The sequence below is a fragment of the Exophiala viscosa genome (assembly GCF_022695815.1).
Source record: "Exophiala viscosa unplaced genomic scaffold EDD37scaffold_8, whole genome shotgun sequence".
Classification (NCBI taxonomy): Eukaryota; Fungi; Ascomycota; class Eurotiomycetes; order Chaetothyriales; family Herpotrichiellaceae; genus Exophiala; species Exophiala viscosa.
This window is the reverse complement of record NW_026944360.1, coordinates 464,239-483,086: the sequence shown is the minus strand read 5'-3', so window position 1 is coordinate 483,086 and position 18,848 is coordinate 464,239. Positions and strand designations below refer to the sequence as shown.

Genomic DNA, 18,848 nt, shown 5'->3' with positions numbered 1-18,848 from the left:
CCTGTCCGTTTGATGTCCAGGATTTCTCATCAAGCTTGAGATATAAGCTATGACCCTGAGAAAATCAAGATCAAACACCTCGCGAATCTGATCCGGAATAAGCCGCAATACTCCATCGATTCATCTATCTTAGCCTTCCAGGACATGCCGCCCGCACGCAGCGTATTGCCAGCGGCTCACACAGTTGATACCACTGCGTCTCCGTGATGCGATGGCTTAATGCACCTGGCTGGTTGTGGTTCGCTCCCGTAATAAGCGCATCACTGCCCATCAGGGGCCGATGCAACAGTCCGTCTTATCAACCATGGGTGGTGATGTCAATATAACGACACATCTGCGGAGCTGCTGTGGTCGACAGTAGCTTCACGCGAAGTGTCACACTTGGACGCTCTTGCCCTGAGTGGTACAGGCTAGGCCCAGAACTCAAGTAATCGAGACTCGTCGTCATTTATTCGTAAGGATGGTCGTGGTAGACAGTCTTCATACTCATTCTGCGCCGGTAGGGTCAACCACTCGTGCGCGTATGATCTTGACCTCTTCGAGAGGTCTATCCTCACTGTTCGTCTTGACCAAACCCATCCTCTGCACGACCTTCATCCCGCTCTTGACGCGACCGAAAATCGTATGCTTTCCATCAAGCCACGGCGTAGGAGCCGTCGTGATGAAGAATTGACTGCCATTTGTGTCCTTTCCGCTATTCGCCATACTCAGAATGCCTGCGCCGGTATGCTTGAGCGAAGGGCTGATCTCGTCCGCAAACTTTTCTCCGTAAATGCTCGATCCACCGCGACCAGTACCTGTGGGATCACCAGTCTGTACCATGAAATTTGGGATGACGCGGTGGAAAACGACGTTGTTGTAGTAGCCTCGTTGCGCGAGAGTGGAAAAGTTCTTGCAGGTCTTTGGAGCATGGTCGTTGTACAGCTCGACGGTGATGACGCCCTGAAGCACAAATTAGCACTACGTTGACGCCTCAGGAAGGTCAACCCTTACCATCGTCGTCTCGAGGACAACGTCGGTAGCCATGTTGGAACGTCTACTGGCTGCAGAAGTTGTAGCACCTGTCTGCTTTGCAACTTTTTTTGTAGGTGATCATCTAACGCGGGGGACTTCGCATGGCATCCCGGCTTGGCGCGGGTTTACTACTGCAGTGTTCAAGGATCTTCAACTAGAGAGGTATCATTGCGTCCGTCCTGCCTGCCAACTCCAGCATCCATGTTCCTGTGATCTCGGCACTCACTGCGCAGTGTCGCTGGTACAGTTTCTCAACCGTGGTGTATACACATATGCCCTACTGCTTGAACTCCTTCACGGCTACGTGAACATTGACCAGACCCTTCAAGTCTTTTGCTCCTCTCAGCAGGTGGACATTGTCTTGAAATGCTGAGGTATTCCTGTAGTTCAGATGTGATTCCACTTTATCCCAACCGACCAACGCAGTCCAGGCTTTGCGCTTCTCGGAGCTGTTAAGATCATCAAGGTCTTCCACAATCCAACCAGCACGAGCGTCCTTGAAGCCTTCCGCACTGCCCTTGGTGACATCGAGGAATTTCTGGACATTCTGATCAAAGGCCTTCTGGTCATCCGAGGAGTAGTCCTGAGGGAAGTATACAGTGAGAAATTCAGTTACGTGCACACCATCGCCGACGAGAGCCGGAACGGCCGGGTGGTCATCAAAGTGGACGTGGTAAAGTGCGCCAGGACCACTGACCAGAGATCCCAACTGGCCCATGAAGGATGGGAACTCTCTTTTGCACCGTCAGTATAGCAACAACTGATGCAGAATTGTGGCGACCGCTTACTCCGACTCGATGAATCTCTTGTGGTGATCAAGACTTTCCCAGTCAATGAAAGCCACGCCTATCGACTGGTTCTCGACCTGCTTCCCCCAGTAAACACGTTGACAGCCATCCTGCTTTGAGACTGTTTCGAGACATGCTTTGAGCGTCTGTCCGGCAGCACTGGTAGAGTCATCTGGATCCTGACCCTCTGCGAGAGGGAGAATTGCAACTTCTGTTGCTGGTGCCATTGATGTTGATGTCTAATTGTCGAGTCGCTTTCTTCTCGATTGAAAGCCTGTCTAATATATCACGGAAGAATGCAAGGAGATGCAAGGGTTATGAGCTTCTGTTGATTGTTGACCCAAACATCGAACAAGCCGGGAACAAGGCCTGTTGGAGGTTACGAATACGTGCATAAATACCTCTACGGCCGTACCAAGGCCGACATGCATACCCGCTGGGCATCAAACAGAACCTCTTATGAGAACTTGATCCGTAATCTGCCGCGAACGTCTTGCTGACGCCGAGACCAGACTCACATGTCAGCGACATCAGTACCACCAGTACCAGGTCTAGGTGATCCGGAATGGTAATTCCCAAGATGGACAGATCACCACCGGAAGATGTCCCAGAACCTCGTCCAGTAGCACGTGGATTGCTGGCCGCCATGGGAAAGCCAGTACCTAGGTAACCGACACCTATGGATACCGCTCTCTCAAATACGCAGATAGCATCGAGATCGTCTCACGTAATTTACCTACGGTGGATGTGTGATAGCTTTCTAGCTATCCTCAAGGTCCGAACAAGGACACTGTACTTGTACCTCACCGTAGTAGGAGCCAGGGCGGAGTATGTGAGATGTGATGCAATCCTCCGCGAACCGAGTTTCGGTTATTCGCGGATTCAAAAGCAATGTCACTCTCAAAACACCGCGGCTCCTCTGAACAATGTAAAGGGAGCACCCCCAGCACCCTTGATCATACTTCCGTCCACCACTCTTTTGGACTTCCTGTAAGATTCTCTACCTCGAGTACGAGCAACAGGTAGCAATGCCTCCAGGCAACTTCAGCTACACCCCAACACCCGGACTACTATGCAGCCTGGGGCGCGTCCTCCGCGGGCAACCCTCCACACTCCACCTCCACCTCCGCATTCGTCCTTGCGTCCATGTTCGCACAGCAGCAACATTCACACACCCACGACACGCCCAAGCGATCTCCGTTCTGCCCACGTTAGTCGACAAATCGAGCCCCGAGTACAAAGAAAATGCCTCCCAACTCTCCAGCATCATGGCCAAATACGCGGACCTCCACCAGAAGATCAACCGCGGCGGACCCCAGAAATCCCGGGACAAGCACATCCAACGAGGCAAGCTGCTCGTCCGCGATCGAATCACCGCCCTCATTGATCCCGGAAGCCCATTTCTCGAACTCTCGCCCCTCGCCGCACACGAAGTCTACGACGAGGACATTCCCGCAGCCGGCATGATCGCAGGCATCGGCACAGTCTCAGGCGTAACATGCATGATCGTCGCCAACGACGCAACAGTCAAAGGCGGCTCATACTACCCTCTAACAATCAAAAAACATCTCCGTGCCCAGGAGATCGCCCAGCAAAACAGACTCCCCTGCATATACCTAGTCGACAGCGGCGGCGCCAACCTCCCCAAACAAGCCGACGTCTTCCCCGACCGCGACCACTTCGGCCGGATATTCTTCAACCAAGCACGCATGTCCAGCCTAGCAATCCCCCAGATCGCAGTAGTAATGGGTCCCTGTACAGCAGGCGGAGCCTACGTCCCCGCCATGTGCGACGAATCCATCATCGTCGAGAAACAAGGCACAATCTTCCTCGCGGGCCCACCACTGGTCAAAGCAGCAACCGGCGAAGTCGTGTCCGCAGAGGACCTAGGTGGAGGCCACTTACACAGCACCGTCTCCGGCGTGACAGACTACCTAGCCGTCGACGACGCACATGCCATCGTCCTCGCACGCCGCTCGGTCGCCAACCTCAATTACCCAGCCGAACAACCCGCGCCCGTCGAAGTGCGTGAACCGCTCTACGACCCCGAAGAACTTGCAGGCATAGTCGGGACGAACCTCCGCAAGCAGATCCCCATGCACGAGATCATCGCCCGGATCGTGGATGGCAGCGAGTTCTCCGAGTTCAAAAAGGACTACGGCACCACTCTGGTCACCGGCTTCGCCAGGATCTACGGCTACCAAGTGGGCATCGTGGCCAACAATGGCATCCTCTTCTCCGAATCCTCCCTGAAAGGAGCACACTTCATCGAACTCTGCTGCCAGCGCAACATTCCCCTGATCTTCCTGCAAAATATCTCGGGCTTTATGGTCGGCGCGGACGCGGAGAAGGGAGGTATCGCGAAGAACGGCGCCAAACTCGTCACCGCGGTATCGTGCGCCAATGTGCCCAAGTTCACTGTCGTCGTGGGGTCGAGCGCCGGCGCAGGGAACTACGGCATGTGCGGACGAGCATACTCGCCTCGCTTCCTGTGGATGTGGCCCAATGCCAAAATTGGAGTCATGGGCCCAGACCAATTGACCGCCGTAATGGAGACGGTTGGGAAATCCGTGGACCCGGAGCTGCGAGACCGTATCGAGCGAGAGAGCGATGCTGCCTTCTCGTCTGCCCGACTTTGGGACGATGGTGTCATTCCGCCAGCCCAGACCAGGCACATGCTTGGATTAGGATTGAAGGCTGCTTTAGGTGGTAGCACCGACGATACGAAGACCAAGTTTGGCGTGTTCAGGATGTAGACGATCATACACAATTCCGGCAAGCACAATCTACAAAGAATTAGAGCGCGGCCCAGCCATATGACTGATACATTATAACATTTTCGACCCGAGTCGGTAAGTCTATCTCTTTTCTTTCGATCGTCCCAAAAAATTCCACCCGAGATTGTTCTTTTCCTCTAGCTTTTTGCAACGCCGATGATGCTAGGATTGCATGTCGATACACCGAAAACACATATTCTGACAAGACTAGGATTACAATATGACACATCGATCACGATTTCGAGTTCTTTTGCCTCGACGCTCGTGTCGATTCGGTCGCTCCCGGCGTCGGGTTGCCGCTTGCTGCTCGTTCTGCTGAGTCCGACTGGTGTCTTTCTGAATAATCTGAGAACAGAGGTTGTGAAAAACTTCGTCGACGTTGGTTCGTCTTCGCGCCGAGGTTTCGTAGTATGGCTTCTGGCCCCATTGCTGTGCCAGCTGGAAGGCTCGGGCTCGTTGTACGACTCGCTCGTCCTCCATATCGGATTTGTTGCCGACCACCACCAGCGGGATATCTTCATCGTCCTTGATTCGGATGATTTGTTCCCGTAGCTCGGCCAGCTCGTGAAAGGAATTCATGTTGCAGATTGAGAAGACCAGGAGAAAGCCTTGACCTTGTTTCATGTAGAGCTCTCTCATAGCTGTAAACTGTTCCGTACCAGCTGTGTCAAGACTGGGAGAAGATACACATTAGCTATCCATCAAAGACCGGACCTTGGGTGGGGACTTGGGAGAGTAGCATACATCTCCAGCATGATCTGTCGGCCATCGACATTGACTTGCTTGCGGTAGGAGTCTTCGATGGTGGGGTCATAGCTCTCGATCCAGACATTCTGGACGAATTGGGCCGTGAGACAGCTTTTGCCTACGCCGCCTGTTGGGAAAATACCAAAGCTGGTCAGTCTCAATGTTGTCGATGGAGGGGATGCACTGTCATAGATGACAAGACCAAATACGTACCTGCACCGAGCACGACGATGTGGTATTCTCGCCTATCGATCGACATGTCAGGCACCAAATCTTTCCAAGAATTAGTTTGCATCGCTGCATTTTCTTGACTTACCTAGGCTGCAAACTCATACTCACGCTTCCTCCCCGTGCCTCTGATGACAACGGTCGTCACGCCACCCAACACGTTGACACCCAGAAGATGAAATTGAAAAAGATCCAACACTTTTCCGCTGCAAAGGCTACATCTCAGACCTCCAGCTCACCTTCAGATGCTGTTAGAGGTAGTGAAAATTCAAAGAGAAGACGGGGTAGATTCTGGACGTTGAGCGATATCGACGACCTTCGAGGTAAGGTCCAAGGGCTGATGCCGCAAATCGGGAAGTCAATCCTGTGCTCTTGGGATTTGTGTTTGCGATTTGTGCGTGGGTTGGGATAATAAAGCGGGAAGACGGTTCGCTACGAGGTTTAGTCCCAACTCGGTTCAGAGGGTTCGTCCCTCTTTTTATACGATGGTCCTGCGTTCTGCTCAGCGTTGTGATTGCTCGTTTTGTGTCTGTCAGGAGATGTGTGATGGCTGTCTGACGGGCGGTCCGTCTGATGACAAGCCGTTTGACTCGCTGATGGGGAGCACCGGATGTGATGACTTGGGGGCCCAACACCAGTGCCTTCAGCTGCTACCTAAATTTGTTGTAGCCTGCCGTGGATCCAGTCAAAGGCGAAGACGTGGGTGAGTAAGACTGTGAGGCGACGGCGATATAATCGTGGCGATGAGGTGGTTGGATATGGTTCTTTTGGTTCTTTTTGCACCCACAAAACTGTCTCGCATCAAGTGGCGCCTCGTTCCTGGGTGCAAAGTACTTGGGTGCTGTATTTAAGGCAAGATGATATTCAAGACACAATCACGAAACCATGCTTCCTGCGAACTCCGGTTCGGTTCCATGCTCCATGCCTCGATTTTTGTCCCTTGTAACCCTCTTTTTTTGCTGTTACGTCTCTGCGTCGGATCTGGTTGGTGGAGTCAGAGGTCTCCGGACAGTAACGCGTGGAAGATTCAGAAAGCGGCTCGGGGTGTTTTGCTTGTCCTTCGATTCCCGATCGCTATCGGCAGTGGTAATGGTTACAGGATGCCTTTCTGGTCTAGTTCGGCTTCGATGGAGTTGTCTAGAGAGCGTACCGTGCAGTAGTCCGTGTTGATCGATACTGGAATATGTGGTGGATGCGTGGTTGAATGTTTGCCTGTGGTAAAGGAAAAATATTATCGCTAACTTAGTGACATCCTTGTCCAGATTGTCCAACGATGATCGCAGTAGCTTGAGTTGTGGTTGCAATTTGTTGTGTACCATTGTACCTGCCTTACTGGCACCACTCGTAACCTGATCCTTGTCTACCACGATTATTGACCCCCTGGAAGGGGAACTTTTTTACGGGGAGTATAGGCGTCAATGCGTCACGCCAATCCTTCATTTGGTGCCCGGAGCTTGTTCCCCGCTGCCGCGAAAGCCTCTTTCAGTCTCCGTTATTCTGGTCAGTGTCATGGTTGGATACGCTACGACGTACCTAGGTAGGTAGGTAACTAGTTTGGGGCCCGCCAGCACGGGAAATGTCGCTGGACTGACATAATTTCTCATCACTAGCAGCCAGCTAACACACCGTGTCCTCGTCTATATCTGGAGGCATTGATCCATGCAACCAGCGTGCGGGTTCGCTGTGTAATATACCATATCTGGCAGATCGGGAAGTTCATCCACGGTCAATGTTTCCCATCTTCTGCGGCATGAAGAGCAGCAGGAAAAGATCAGCCATACACGATCATTAATGACGGGTGAGGCTTGGACATCCGACCTCTAATGATCGGCAGGGACCTCTCTTTTAGGTCGCTTCGGAAAATATCCGTTGTTCTCTAGGGTGGCAGTATGTAAGGAATGCCACCTATGATCATGAAACACATTCGAAGATGCCATGGAAAAAGCCATCAGGTCACAGTGCCAGCACTAAAGGATTCCGAAACCTCAACGAGGCCTAACAGATATGCTGACAATTCGATGTTGGGCAGAAAGACTCAGAGCTTGAAACCAAGTCTATCCTTGTAGCGGGGGACACGCGACACATTCTCGAGGAGAGCTGTCAAAAGGCTCACACCATGGCTGGACTGCTCGCCAATGCTGTAGATGCATGCGCGATAGCTGTCTCAGCAATCGACAAAGTGCAGTCCAGTAACATTCACAGTCGGTCATCACCGTTGATTTGACTTACTTCAAACTACGGAGGTGCGGCGTCGAGTCGACCACTCCTCGTATCGAGATCAAATGCAACACCCATGAGTTTCGAGATTCCAAAGTCATCCTTCGCCTAACTTACGATGTAAGGCGTCTACAACTCGCATGCGCCCAACGGTGCTAGGCAAGCCCACGTTGTACAGCATATTGTAAGCGAACAATTGCACCTACACCGAACTCTAGCCCGGAAACTAGAACCGGTGCCGGCGTACTAAGCGATCTTGATGCGACTTACACCACAAGACGAATGCGAATATGGACACTTAGATCTCCACGACACTAAGTCACCCCTTAGAGAGTTTGTACTGTGGTATCTACCCAACGTGATGGCGCTGATCATCTTGTGCCCCTATCCTGGGGACGACGGGAGTGTTGCATTGACGATCGATCCATCCCCAAACTGCTGATCTCGGTGTCTGATGTCTGCATCTCGAACGGTCGGTCGATCAACACCCCGAGCCTCGAGAATTCGAGAATTACAATAGCCGACCGACAACGTTTAGAATCCTGAAGGATGCATCCTTGGCCAATTCTAGGTCTTAAAGACAAACGTTCACCTGGCGATCTCGATCCGGTTCGCGCAAGAGAGGCCCTGCGCCAAAGCCACGATCTGCTGATCTTGTAGACAGACACGCGTCGATGCATATTTTATACATATCACTCCAGCGCTATGGCATTTCCGCGGAACGCAGGGCTATACCACAGCTTCACAAACTTGTCATGATCGGCGCAAACCCAGGAGCCTGGTCTAAGGTGTTGGCGCGTGGGTGCACGCTTAGCGGGCAAAGTCCTGCACTAACCTCCTCTCAAACCTGCACATCGGAAGTGTGCGGTACGCCGTCCTGATGCGGTCTGAGGTTTACCATGGCAGGCAGTCGGTCTGTTCTAACTTCAAGCGATCTAGAAAATGCTGCTCCAGCAGCTCGTCGAGAAGGAAAGATTACCACACTTACTCCCCTTTACCTTCCTGTTCCTCAAACTCGACCAACTCAACGCCACTACCGACGACCTCACCTTCATCATGCACGACACGCTTGACCACAACGCCTTCGGCGGGACTGCGAATGACCGTTTCCATTTTCATGCTCTCAATGACTAAAAGGGGCTGGTCTTTGCTGACTGTGTCGCCCGCTTTCACAAGCACACGCAGAATCTTGGCCGGCATAGGCGATAGTAGCGAGTTCGCCTTCTCTCTGACACCAAGAGCTTTGGCAAGCCACGAAGGTTGAGGTGGCACGAGACGAAAAGATCCGTCTGGTGTGAAGAGGTGGATCGCACCGGAAGACGTTGTTGTCGAAGGCGCAAGGACGACGCGCGATGTATGCCGCGTGTGAGGGAAATAAGTTGTCAGCGTATTCGTTGCGGCATCGAGGGTGGAAGAGACGTTGATGGGTGTGGAGTCAGATGCTGTGCTGACGGCGAAGTGGCCGGGGCTGGTCTGTTGCACTTCGACAGTATATATATCGGGCGTTTTGCCCGGTCCTGGCTCAAAGTCTGCAGACTGGAAGTGGAATATCCGGGGTTGAAAGTCCCAGGAAGTATTCAGCCATGAAGGCGAGGACGACGGCTGCAGGGACGGAGTTGTTGCTGCTGATACATGGCTGGTTGAGTGCAGGTACGAAGTTATTGCCGCCTCGGCCAGCACTTCGGGAGTGACACCTGATTCTGGAAAGAGCTCATCTCGGTGCTTCTCGATATATCCTGTCTCGACTTTGCCCGCCACGAAGTCAGATGAGATACACGTTCTTTTCAAGAAGTCGATATTCGTGACCGGTCCGGCGACCTCGTAGTCCTGTAGTGCCATGGCCAGTTTGCGAAGCGCGTCTTCTCTGGTTTCGGCTCGGACAATCAACTTGGCTATCATAGGGTCATAATGGCTTGACACCTCATCTCCTTCAATAAAACCACTGTCGATACGGACATCAGCGGTCTCTTGGGGGAGCCGCACATGCAAGAGCTTGCCAGAGTCTGGAATGAAGCCCTTGTCGGGATTTTCGGCATAGATTCGAGCCTCAATGGCATGGCCTCGTCGCGCAATTCGCTCCTCGACCTGTTCTTGAGTCAGGGGTAATGGTTTGCCCTCAGCGACCAAAATCTGCCAGTGAACCAGATCGAGCCCGGTGACCATCTCTGTCACGGGGTGTTCGACTTGTAATCTTGTGTTCATTTCCATGAAGAAGAATTCTCCAGTGTCATTGTCGAAGATGAACTCAACAGTCCCGGCACCTTCGTACTTGACAGCAAGTGCAGCGGCACGGGCCTTGTCCCAGATGTCCTTCCGGATTGAGTCGTCCAGGTTCGGTGCTGGTGACTCTTCAAGGATCTTCTGATGTCGTCGTTGGATTGAGCAGTCGCGTTCACCGAGGGCAACACAATTTCCGTGTTTGTCGGCAAACACTTGCACTTCGATATGTCTTGGTGTTGTGATGTACTTCTCCACGAGGACATCGTCGTTGCCAAAGGAGTTCCTCGCTTCACTTTTGGCGCTGTCCAGCATGTCTGAGAACTCCTGGGCACTTTTGGCAATGCGCATTCCTTTCCCTCCACCACCCCGGACGGCTTTAATGAGGACTGGATACCCGATCTGCTCTGCCTCCTTGGCAAGGGTTTCGGGTGCTTGATCACGTCCATGGTATCCCGGCACGCAGGGTACCTTCGCCGCGTTCATGATCTCTTTACTACGCGCTTTGTCACCCATGTCCTCGATCGCGGTGGCTGGTGGGCCAATGAATGTTACCCCTGCTTCTGCACATTTTTTGGCGAACTCGGCATTCTCGGACAGGAAGCCATAGCCTGGATGGATGGCCTTGCACCCTTGTTCTTTGGCTATTGCGAGGATTTTCTCTTGGTCGAGGTAGGCGGCAGTTGCGCCGAGGTTGAAGGAGAAGGGCGAGGAGTGCGCATGTTGTGAGAGTGCGTCTGGGTTCGTGTAGAGTGTTGCAGTGCGGATGCCGTGCTTGGCTGCTGTGCGGTTGACTCTTATCGCGATCTCTCCTCGATTGGCGATCAAGATCGAGTCCAGGGACTTTATGGTAGGCTCATGGTCGGTATGGGTGGCTCGACGTTGAGCATTGATTGATGTACGGAGGACGGACTTGGCTCTCCACGCAGCAGATCCAGGGATCCTACAATGCGACATGACTGTGACAGAGTCAAGACGACTTCATAGTGCCCAAGAAGCAGATCCTGTCGCGAGGATTGGCATGATTAATATAGCAGTCTCAAGGGAACTCCCAGAGTATGTGATCCCTCGGTTGTACGGTTAGAAGCGGCAAGACGAGGTCGCTCCTAGCTGGTAGTGGAATATTTGGCGGGGAGAACACGCGGAGAGCCTCTAGGCAGCGGCAGCTTTACTAACGTTAGTCGGGCACTGTCACACGTGCCTTATTGTTGTGACATGCTCACTGGTCTTGCGAGTCGACATTTGTGTTTCAGAGTCGTCAAACGTAAGATGACTCTGTGTTTCGTTTGAGCACGCCTTCACCTTCACTTCAATTGTCGTTTGTCAACTTTTATTCGAAAAAATTGTTACCCCGTCTCAAATACAAACACGGAGTAAAACCTGCCTGCATTTCCTGAGTTTTAGCCAATCCTCTCCATAACGATTCCCTCTCGACATGCTTTTATGACCTCAGGATGTCTGACATCGAGGACTACGCATACTCGCCGTATGATGACATTGATGACCTTCTGTGGGACGCCGACCCAAATCCAGAATTAGCTGATGACCTCGCCGAGCACGCTTGTCCCAGCCCCGTCTATCAAGATGAGATTGCCGGTTTCGAACTGCAGGAATATCACAGTGACTGGGAATATTACTCAGATGATTATATGGATGATGACCCTGCACTCTTGAAAACGAATACACTAGATGGAGGTCCTCCCAGAAAAGCGGTCAAGAAGAAGGACAATGGGGACGTGGATAAGAGAGGCAAGAAGAGGAAATTGGCTGATACAGTGGACGTTGCACAGTCGGAAGAGGAATTGTTGACGAGATGCATAAAGGGTACGGTCTGGGGGAAGCCTGGAGAGCAGAATCCTCCGCGATACAACACGGGACAGGGGGTGAAAGTGGCACTTATGAAGAATTGGAAAGAGGTGTTCGCGATTACGAACGATGGATGGGGCAAGCAAAGACACCAGTCTGATGAAGATGAATCCTGGGCCAAGGACATGAGCCTGGCAGACATGGGTCTCCAGAATATGCAAGGCAAAGCCCTAGACCAAGCCCCCGAAGGCCAACCGGCTAAATACAAGGTGGAGAATGACGAGGAAGATGGAGATGAAGAGGGAGGTGAAGACGAAGAGGACGTCGACCTGATGGTTGAGGATGAGGTCGAGATCGACGAAGACGATACAAATGGGTTGGCGTCTAACAAGGAATCGGAGCCACCACCTAGTGCGACAGATGCTGTTCCTCTTCGAACCGACCTCGAAAACAACGAAGAACTTCCTCGAAAGCGGCGGCGGGTTGAAGTTGAGGTGCCAGTTTCACAGCTGAGTAGAACATCTCTCGTGGACTCCGTACCAAGTCAGAGACGTTCGACCGCAAAAGCCAAAGGCAAGATGCCCGCGGTCCAGCAAACCGAGTCGGAGCCAGTCAAAGCACAGATGCTCAACGAGACAAAGTCCAACGGCATAAAGAAGAGGAAAGCGACCGACGAACCAGAGGAAGGTGGATTTAACCGTCCTACTGCCAGTAGCCGGGCCAAAAGAGTGGCTTCAACAACTTCGACAGTCTCTCAAAACGGGGCCAACAGTGGTCGGCAAACGAGGAGCTCGAAAAAGTGATCATACACGGTACTGGGGATGGGCTGCAAGGATGACACCTGCATGATATGCCTATTCCAATCTCGCCTCTATTCGGTGGCCGGCATCAATGGCTCTTCTTCGACGGCTATCCTCTTTCCAACAGTCTGGATGAGTGGATAGACGGGCTTATGTACAAGACTTCCAAGATAATGAGGTACCATGACAGCGATTGAGCCGTATATGCAGTAGACTACTAGGTAGTAATACTGATTCATCATATCATAGACGTGCGCGAGTGTTTGATTTGGGGCGACAATGACTGGGCCGGCACCGGCTTGGAGAAATGCCGGCGAGGCTTGGCGCAGCCAACGGAAACTGCAGTCTGCAATCGGTATTCGAAAGCTTCATTCATCTGAAGACCGACAGGACGATCATATACTACGCATTCGACAGTCCGATCAACTTAGACTGCACCATTGGATACCATACTCGCTACTCTGGTGCATCCATAAAGCGTCTGAATACTTGTCCGAAAACTTATCTCTGCCGAATGGTCGTGCTCGAAAGACACCAGTTCTGGCTGAATAATTCATACGGGGGTATGTTCGGTCTACTCGACAAATCCACTTTGCACAATGCCATTATGTTCTTTATATGTGGCAACACGACACCATCTCCAACCCTCTCATCTCTATCCGTCCTCGAGTCTCCGGATCTCTTCACTAACATTCTGGTGCACTTGCAGCATCGAACACAAGTTGGTAGATCACGATTGAATGGGGGGAAGAGGACATCGGGTTGATAAAAAGAGAGAGGACGGAATTCCAAGATGGCAATGAGTACGATAACCTACCATGGTCGAAAGTCCTCTCTACGACCTCTTCGAACCGTATAATGTTGAAAGATATTGACTATTGGCAATGCAGGCGCTTCTTACATGTCGTCTCCGTCTCCGGACACTCCCTCCACCGTATTTCCCGAACGACTCATCCGACCGCTTCCCAGACGAACGATCAAGTCTCGATTATCCCTAGAAGCTGCCGAATCCATCACGTATCCTCCCCAGTTACCTTCCACGAGTCTCCCAACCTATAGTCACTATGGTGAAGACGGGGAATATTCAAATGATGGCAAGGTCTTAGTGCACCATCATGACGAACATGATCATGATTGCGATTATGATCATGATCATGATCATGACTCGGATCACCATGACCACGATTGTCCTCATCACCACCACCATTGTTGCCACCATGACGATTATGAGGATGATTTGGACGATCTGGAGAGCATGGTCCCTGCGTCTCATTATCTCGCCAGCTCACCACCCCGGTCTGGACGCCACCCAAGGTATTCGAAGGGGAGCGTTTCAGGTCCTGATGGGTATGAGGCTTTCGAAAATACAAACAACAAGAAGAAACGAAAGATACCCACGTCAGGCAGTCTGAGTTTGCATCATTCTAGCATGACGAGTGATTTTGCGCACATGGGTATCAACAATGATGGATCCGCTGATGATTCACATTATCACATGAAGCACGGAGGCTCCAGTCCTGGACACGGTATCCAAGGAGCCGGTAGGGGACGAAATGCAAGAAAGGTTTCGGGCCGAAACCCGCTTGGTGTCTCGGTCAATGGCTCAAATGCTCGGTCAAAGTATGACCAGAACCTGAGCGCCAACGCTAAAGGTAACGGAAGCAAACTTGATGGATGTGAACAAGACTGACATGTGCAAAGCCGAAGATTCGAGAGACCAGGGCATCATTTCTGCCGCCATCGCAAACGCTACTGCCTTGTTGCGGAAGCCATTGGGGAAGGGACAAGAGAACATGGGTGTGTTGGATCAACAAGCAAAACAAGCGCATACGAATTCGCAATTCACATTTACCTGCGAAACGGAGGCGAAAGGAGTGACTTTCCCGGAGCAGAGTCTCTACTCGCCGGGTTACAGTCAGCGCAATAATTTAGGACCTCAGAGTCAAGCAGCCGCCGGTCAAAAAGTGCCGGCACAAGGAATACAGAGTGGACCTGCGAACACTCAACAAGTACCAGCTGCACAACCTAATGCTGCCAATACCAACGGCAAGAAGCCTCGCAGGAGAAAGGGAGACGTGTATGTTTTGGCCGCTCGACAAAGACGGCTGCAGCAGGAATACAACAATTTGCAGCACCCACCAGCACCAGAAGATGTCTGGATTTGTGAGTTCTGCGAGTACGAGAGCATTTTTGGTGAACCACCACATGCACTCATCCGTCAATACGAGATCAAGGATCGAAAGGAGCGTCGTCGGCTAGCAGAAAAGAGGAGGCTATTGGAGAAGGCCAAACTCAAGGGCAGGAAAGGGCACCGAAAGCTGAAGAAGTCGTCTACACATCAACCAACACCGCCACCTGAGGAACCTCTCCCAGATTTCGGCGACGACCATCTGGACAGTCTTGTCGATGATGAGTTGGATGATGAGTATGAGAATGATCCAGTTTCACCAACGCCTGTCCCAGCACCAGTAGCTACGAATCGGCCAGCTGGAGGCACAGGTGCGAATGCGACCACCGACAAGGCTGGAGGAACAGGAGGCGGAGGAGGGCTACGATGACCAGGCGCGCTATCAGGCGCTGTACGTCCGTTCCCTGTCGTCTCTGAGCGTTCGAAGTCTTGTCTTGTCGGATTGGTTTTTAATGCATTCGTCTTGGTCTGCGTGGGTTATTCATTCTTGGTTCATCGGTTCTTGGTTCTCTTTTCATAAGTTATAGGCACTCCCTTAGCATAGCCAGCATTGCACATACTCCTCTCATAAACAATAAATATTACCCCTTGAGATAAGTTGAGAGGTGTTATCTCCCTCTCTTACACTCGTATGGGAGTCGGCGATATGCTTTTTTGACAGGGAACATGGCTTGGAGTCAAAGGGACGATCCGTGCAGCATGGCTAAAACAGTGCCCAATCATCGGTCTATCGCTGCGCCAAAGTCAGCCAGCCAGTGTTGTTTTATCCCCAACGAGACCCTGATCTTCCCCACAAATTCAAGGAATGCAATGAATATGACGCACCATGCACATACCAGTACAAATACCAGGTATACTCCCTCCTGTTCTCATGTCCAAGGCAGTGATCTGTGTATAGTCCCAGCTAATGGTGTCCTCATCACCCACTCAGCCGACTAACACCAGTCATCTTCTGGCTCTTCGACTACAACTTGAACGCCACCAGCAAGGCCCAGTCATTACCTGGAATAGCCGTCGCTCACTTGCAAAGCGGTACCAACGTTCTGGCACACGAGCACCTGCAGTGGACAAAGACAAAGAGACTTATTTCGGTCTTTGGCCATGTTACCAACAGCCTTATCTGAGGTGACAAAGTGACCATTGACCACAAAGGCAGTCACTCTACGTTGTTTGGTTCTTTGTCTCGCGATCAAGGCCGTTTGTTGTCACGCTTTGTGCACTTGACAGAACCTCGCAAGTTGACGACGAACTGTCCAGTATGCCTTTTATCGCTCGTACTCGACCTCTTTCTGACCAACATTACAGATACATCTACAGTACTTGCTCACAAACCAAACCAAACTTCGACAAACATTCAAAGCTTAGCCTAGCAAGGCAAACAGTAAGTCAAGCACTATTACCAGCATCAAAAATCTCACCAACAACCATCAACCATATCATCTATCAAAAACTAAATCAAGAAGCCAGTCAAAATGGTCGCCATCCCATCCTTCCGCAAATCCAACCTCCTCAACCTCCTATTCCGCACCGCCCAGCTCATAATCGGATTGACGATAATCGGCCTCTACGGCGTCGACCTGAACCGCGCCCACAGAGAAGATAAGTACACTGACGGAAAATGGGTACACACCTCCTCACCCCTCAGCATCCCTCCTGAACTTGCACGACTAATCATTTTCACACAGGTCTTCGCCGTTGTGGTTGGTACTCTGGCGGCAGTCACGGCAATCACTTATGGTGTTGTCGGCGCGTTTATCGAGTATCGTAAAGTCGCGATGTGCTTTGCATGGGATTTTGTCGTGATGATTCTCTTTGCTGCATTGTCGGGCATTTTTGGGAGTATGTTCATGCATGAAAAGACCGAAATGGAGTGGGGCATTCATCGGATGAAAGTTGCTGTTGGATTTGATCTTGCTGGGTTGGTGTTGTTCTTTGTTACGGGTGGTCTGGGGTTGTGGTGGACTTTGGCTGAAAGACGGGGTGCCGGACGGGTTAGTCCTCGAGGCAAGGCTTGAAGTGGCCGATCTCTACATCGAGACGAAGCATGAAGCGGCGACGATGTCCTAAGGGGCTCCGATCCGGAAAAGGTGATTAGTTGAGCTGACGTTGAGGAGTGATACAGCGTGGTCGGGGAGGATATTTGCTGGCGTAACGAACGTAGTGCTTTGATGTGCAGAACCTCACGCACGTTTGACTGAAGGGCACCGAGGCTGGACCTCAACATATCGTCTCCAGAAGACACAGTGCAGTCCGGGGTATGGGTGCTAGATTCTGCTTCAAAATAAAATCAATGTACAAAATGAGTATTCCGAAATGACTTCGTCATATATCGTGTAAGCGGTCTTGCATTAAGTGATTTTCCATCATCCATACCATCGATCAGCGACACCCTGTAACCAGACATCGCAGACCCCAAGACTCGGATCGAGTATAGAATCGTGATTAGTACCCTCCGTCACTCTCGACACATACTCAAGATCGGTAGAGTGTCGTTCCCAACAAGCATCAAAATACTTCGCGCCCTTGGTACCGCTCATAATATCCTTTTCGGCATAAAAGGCATCAAATTTGAGCATCGCTATCTCCCGGTGCAAGTCACTATGCCCATCGTTTTGATCCCGATGGGTCCTTCGTTCCTGCTCGGCGGCTGCGACCTTATCAGAAAGACTCGACCAGTCAAGCCACTCCTCTGTCGATTGACCGGCTGGATCTGTGGGAATAGAACTCGTTTTCTTCCGTAGATAAAGCAACGCATCGTCCGAACAACCAGAAATATCCTCAGCAAAGACATACTGCATACTCAATTTCTCCATGTTCTTCAACACCGCCTTCTGCATCTCGTCACCTCCTTCTTCTGGATTGATGGCATTCGTGACAGCCGGGGTAGCTCCCGCCCGGGAAAATGGCAGACTGACTCCCGCGCTGAAAGTGATCGTGCGATTGGCCAGCGCTATCGCAGCGTGAGTCTTGCGGATCAGGCCTGTGGGCAGACTCGCCGTGAGACGCATCAACGGCGCGCTACTGTCGTCTGGATGAACAAATGGCGCGAGCACAACGACTTGCGGTCTTTCCGGGTGTAGAAATCGCCGATACGTAAGGAGTATTTGTAACAGGTACGGCGCGCCTCCTGAGTGCGAGGCTAGGGTAACATGTTTGATGCCTAAGTGATGGAGCAGGGCTGGGATAGTTGCAAGATGGACTGCAAGCCGGTGCTCGAGGGAAACGGGAGTTGAGCCTCCCATGCCAGGGCGGTCGATGGTTATGACGCGGACTTTGAGACGTTGGGCCATGTTTGCGATGCGGCAGAGTGTGTAGCGGCCGCCCATTAGACCGCCGATGAAGAGCACTACGCATGGTTCTGACTCTGGTACGGCTTCGGATTCAAGGAGTCCATTCATTGGCGCATCATGCTGGTTTGAATGTGGTAAATTGTATCCAATGTCCGAGTAGGTGATGCGGAGAGGCGTTTCGATGTTCGTGTTGGGCAAGGCTGGGGCAGGCAAGGTGAAGAATTGGTGGAGACGCGCATCGCATAGAGTCTCGATGGCAGCGTCCCGTGCTGCATTACTCATGATGACCCTGGTCTGGACTTATGGCTATACTGTTGGCAGTGAACGGTGTGCTGTGTAGCGAGTGTGAGTTGTGTTGATTGACATCTTTTTAAAGAGTTGGACAGAACGTCCAGGCAGCAGGAATTGGTAAGTGAAGCAGGAAAGCCTTCGACCACAACGCGACGAGATGGGCTTGTGTACCCACCGAAAGTCAGTGATCCTGGGGACTGCTCACCTTGTGCGGTGTCGTGGTAATAGGCACATAGCGAGCAAGCGGTGGCAGTGAGTACCTAGGTCTCATCGTGGTTGGTCCTTTAAACCTAATCGATGTCTGTGCATGAGGCTGAAAATGCTAGCCTAAAAAGGGATTTCCTTGCGAACATTGGTGCTTTTTGCACTCTACCAGCAACCATCTGCATCATGGTATGGTCTACCCTGTAGATAGTGTCATATGAAACTAGATCCCTCAATGCCATTTCTATATATCGACCTCATCAGATTCATTCATGAACATC

The 18,848-nt window shown here is 51.7% G+C and overlaps 9 protein-coding genes across 9 annotated transcripts; 4 read left to right on the top strand and 5 right to left on the bottom strand.

Annotated features, from left to right (window-relative positions):
* Nucleotides 1-118: 118 nt before the first annotated feature.
* Nucleotides 119-1,140, bottom strand: EDD37DRAFT_474400 (peptidyl-prolyl cis-trans isomerase-like 1). The gene is made up of 2 exons (XM_062813143.1): nucleotides 994-1,140; nucleotides 119-942 (listed from the first exon to the last, which is right to left on the bottom strand). The coding sequence occupies exons 1-2, from the start codon at nucleotides 1,024-1,026 to the stop codon at nucleotides 487-489; spliced, it is 489 nt and encodes a 162-aa protein (XP_062668322.1). The 5' UTR covers nucleotides 1,027-1,140; the 3' UTR covers nucleotides 119-486.
* Nucleotides 1,060-2,472, bottom strand: EDD37DRAFT_635077 (uncharacterized protein). Its single transcript, XM_062816889.1, has 2 exons — nucleotides 1,803-2,472; nucleotides 1,060-1,748 (listed from the first exon to the last, which is right to left on the bottom strand). The coding sequence occupies exons 1-2, from the start codon at nucleotides 2,027-2,029 to the stop codon at nucleotides 1,292-1,294; spliced, it is 684 nt and encodes a 227-aa protein (XP_062668321.1). The 5' UTR covers nucleotides 2,030-2,472; the 3' UTR covers nucleotides 1,060-1,291.
* A 5-nt stretch (nucleotides 2,473-2,477) lies between these two features.
* On the top strand, nucleotides 2,478-4,675 carry EDD37DRAFT_474346 (propionyl-CoA carboxylase beta chain). Its single transcript, XM_062813141.1, has one exon. The coding sequence runs from the start codon at nucleotides 2,831-2,833 to the stop codon at nucleotides 4,556-4,558; it is 1,728 nt and encodes a 575-aa protein (XP_062668320.1). The 5' UTR covers nucleotides 2,478-2,830; the 3' UTR covers nucleotides 4,559-4,675.
* On the bottom strand, nucleotides 4,676-5,878 carry EDD37DRAFT_474350 (ras-like protein Rap-1A). The gene is made up of 5 exons (XM_062813142.1): nucleotides 5,852-5,878; nucleotides 5,643-5,793; nucleotides 5,540-5,571; nucleotides 5,324-5,453; nucleotides 4,676-5,252 (listed from the first exon to the last, which is right to left on the bottom strand). Exons 2-5 carry the CDS (start codon nucleotides 5,657-5,659, stop codon nucleotides 4,793-4,795), a joined length of 639 nt encoding a protein of 212 aa, XP_062668319.1. The 5' UTR covers nucleotides 5,660-5,793; nucleotides 5,852-5,878; the 3' UTR covers nucleotides 4,676-4,792.
* Nucleotides 5,879-8,603: 2,725 nt separating this feature from the next.
* EDD37DRAFT_473989 (3-methylcrotonyl-CoA carboxylase alpha subunit) lies at nucleotides 8,604-11,109 on the bottom strand. The gene has a single exon (XM_062813138.1). It carries the CDS (start codon nucleotides 10,943-10,945, stop codon nucleotides 8,756-8,758), a length of 2,190 nt encoding a protein of 729 aa, XP_062668318.1. The 5' UTR covers nucleotides 10,946-11,109; the 3' UTR covers nucleotides 8,604-8,755.
* Nucleotides 11,110-11,184: 75 nt separating this feature from the next.
* EDD37DRAFT_635067 (uncharacterized protein) lies at nucleotides 11,185-12,842 on the top strand. Its single transcript, XM_062816888.1, has one exon. The coding sequence runs from the start codon at nucleotides 11,443-11,445 to the stop codon at nucleotides 12,595-12,597; it is 1,155 nt and encodes a 384-aa protein (XP_062668317.1). The 5' UTR covers nucleotides 11,185-11,442; the 3' UTR covers nucleotides 12,598-12,842.
* A 113-nt stretch (nucleotides 12,843-12,955) lies between these two features.
* Nucleotides 12,956-15,300, top strand: EDD37DRAFT_474016 (uncharacterized protein). The gene is made up of 4 exons (XM_062813139.1): nucleotides 12,956-13,157; nucleotides 13,304-13,397; nucleotides 13,485-14,246; nucleotides 14,296-15,300. The coding sequence occupies exons 2-4, from the start codon at nucleotides 13,388-13,390 to the stop codon at nucleotides 15,150-15,152; spliced, it is 1,629 nt and encodes a 542-aa protein (XP_062668316.1). The 5' UTR covers nucleotides 12,956-13,157; nucleotides 13,304-13,387; the 3' UTR covers nucleotides 15,153-15,300.
* Nucleotides 15,301-15,963: 663 nt separating this feature from the next.
* EDD37DRAFT_474122 (uncharacterized protein) lies at nucleotides 15,964-16,971 on the top strand. Its single transcript, XM_062813140.1, has 3 exons — nucleotides 15,964-16,038; nucleotides 16,088-16,404; nucleotides 16,468-16,971. The coding sequence occupies exons 2-3, from the start codon at nucleotides 16,255-16,257 to the stop codon at nucleotides 16,795-16,797; spliced, it is 480 nt and encodes a 159-aa protein (XP_062668315.1). The 5' UTR covers nucleotides 15,964-16,038; nucleotides 16,088-16,254; the 3' UTR covers nucleotides 16,798-16,971.
* Nucleotides 16,972-18,619, bottom strand: EDD37DRAFT_473980 (uncharacterized protein). Its single transcript, XM_062813137.1, has one exon. It carries the CDS (start codon nucleotides 18,352-18,354, stop codon nucleotides 17,146-17,148), a length of 1,209 nt encoding a protein of 402 aa, XP_062668314.1. The 5' UTR covers nucleotides 18,355-18,619; the 3' UTR covers nucleotides 16,972-17,145.
* Between the last annotated feature and the right edge of the window lie 229 nt (nucleotides 18,620-18,848).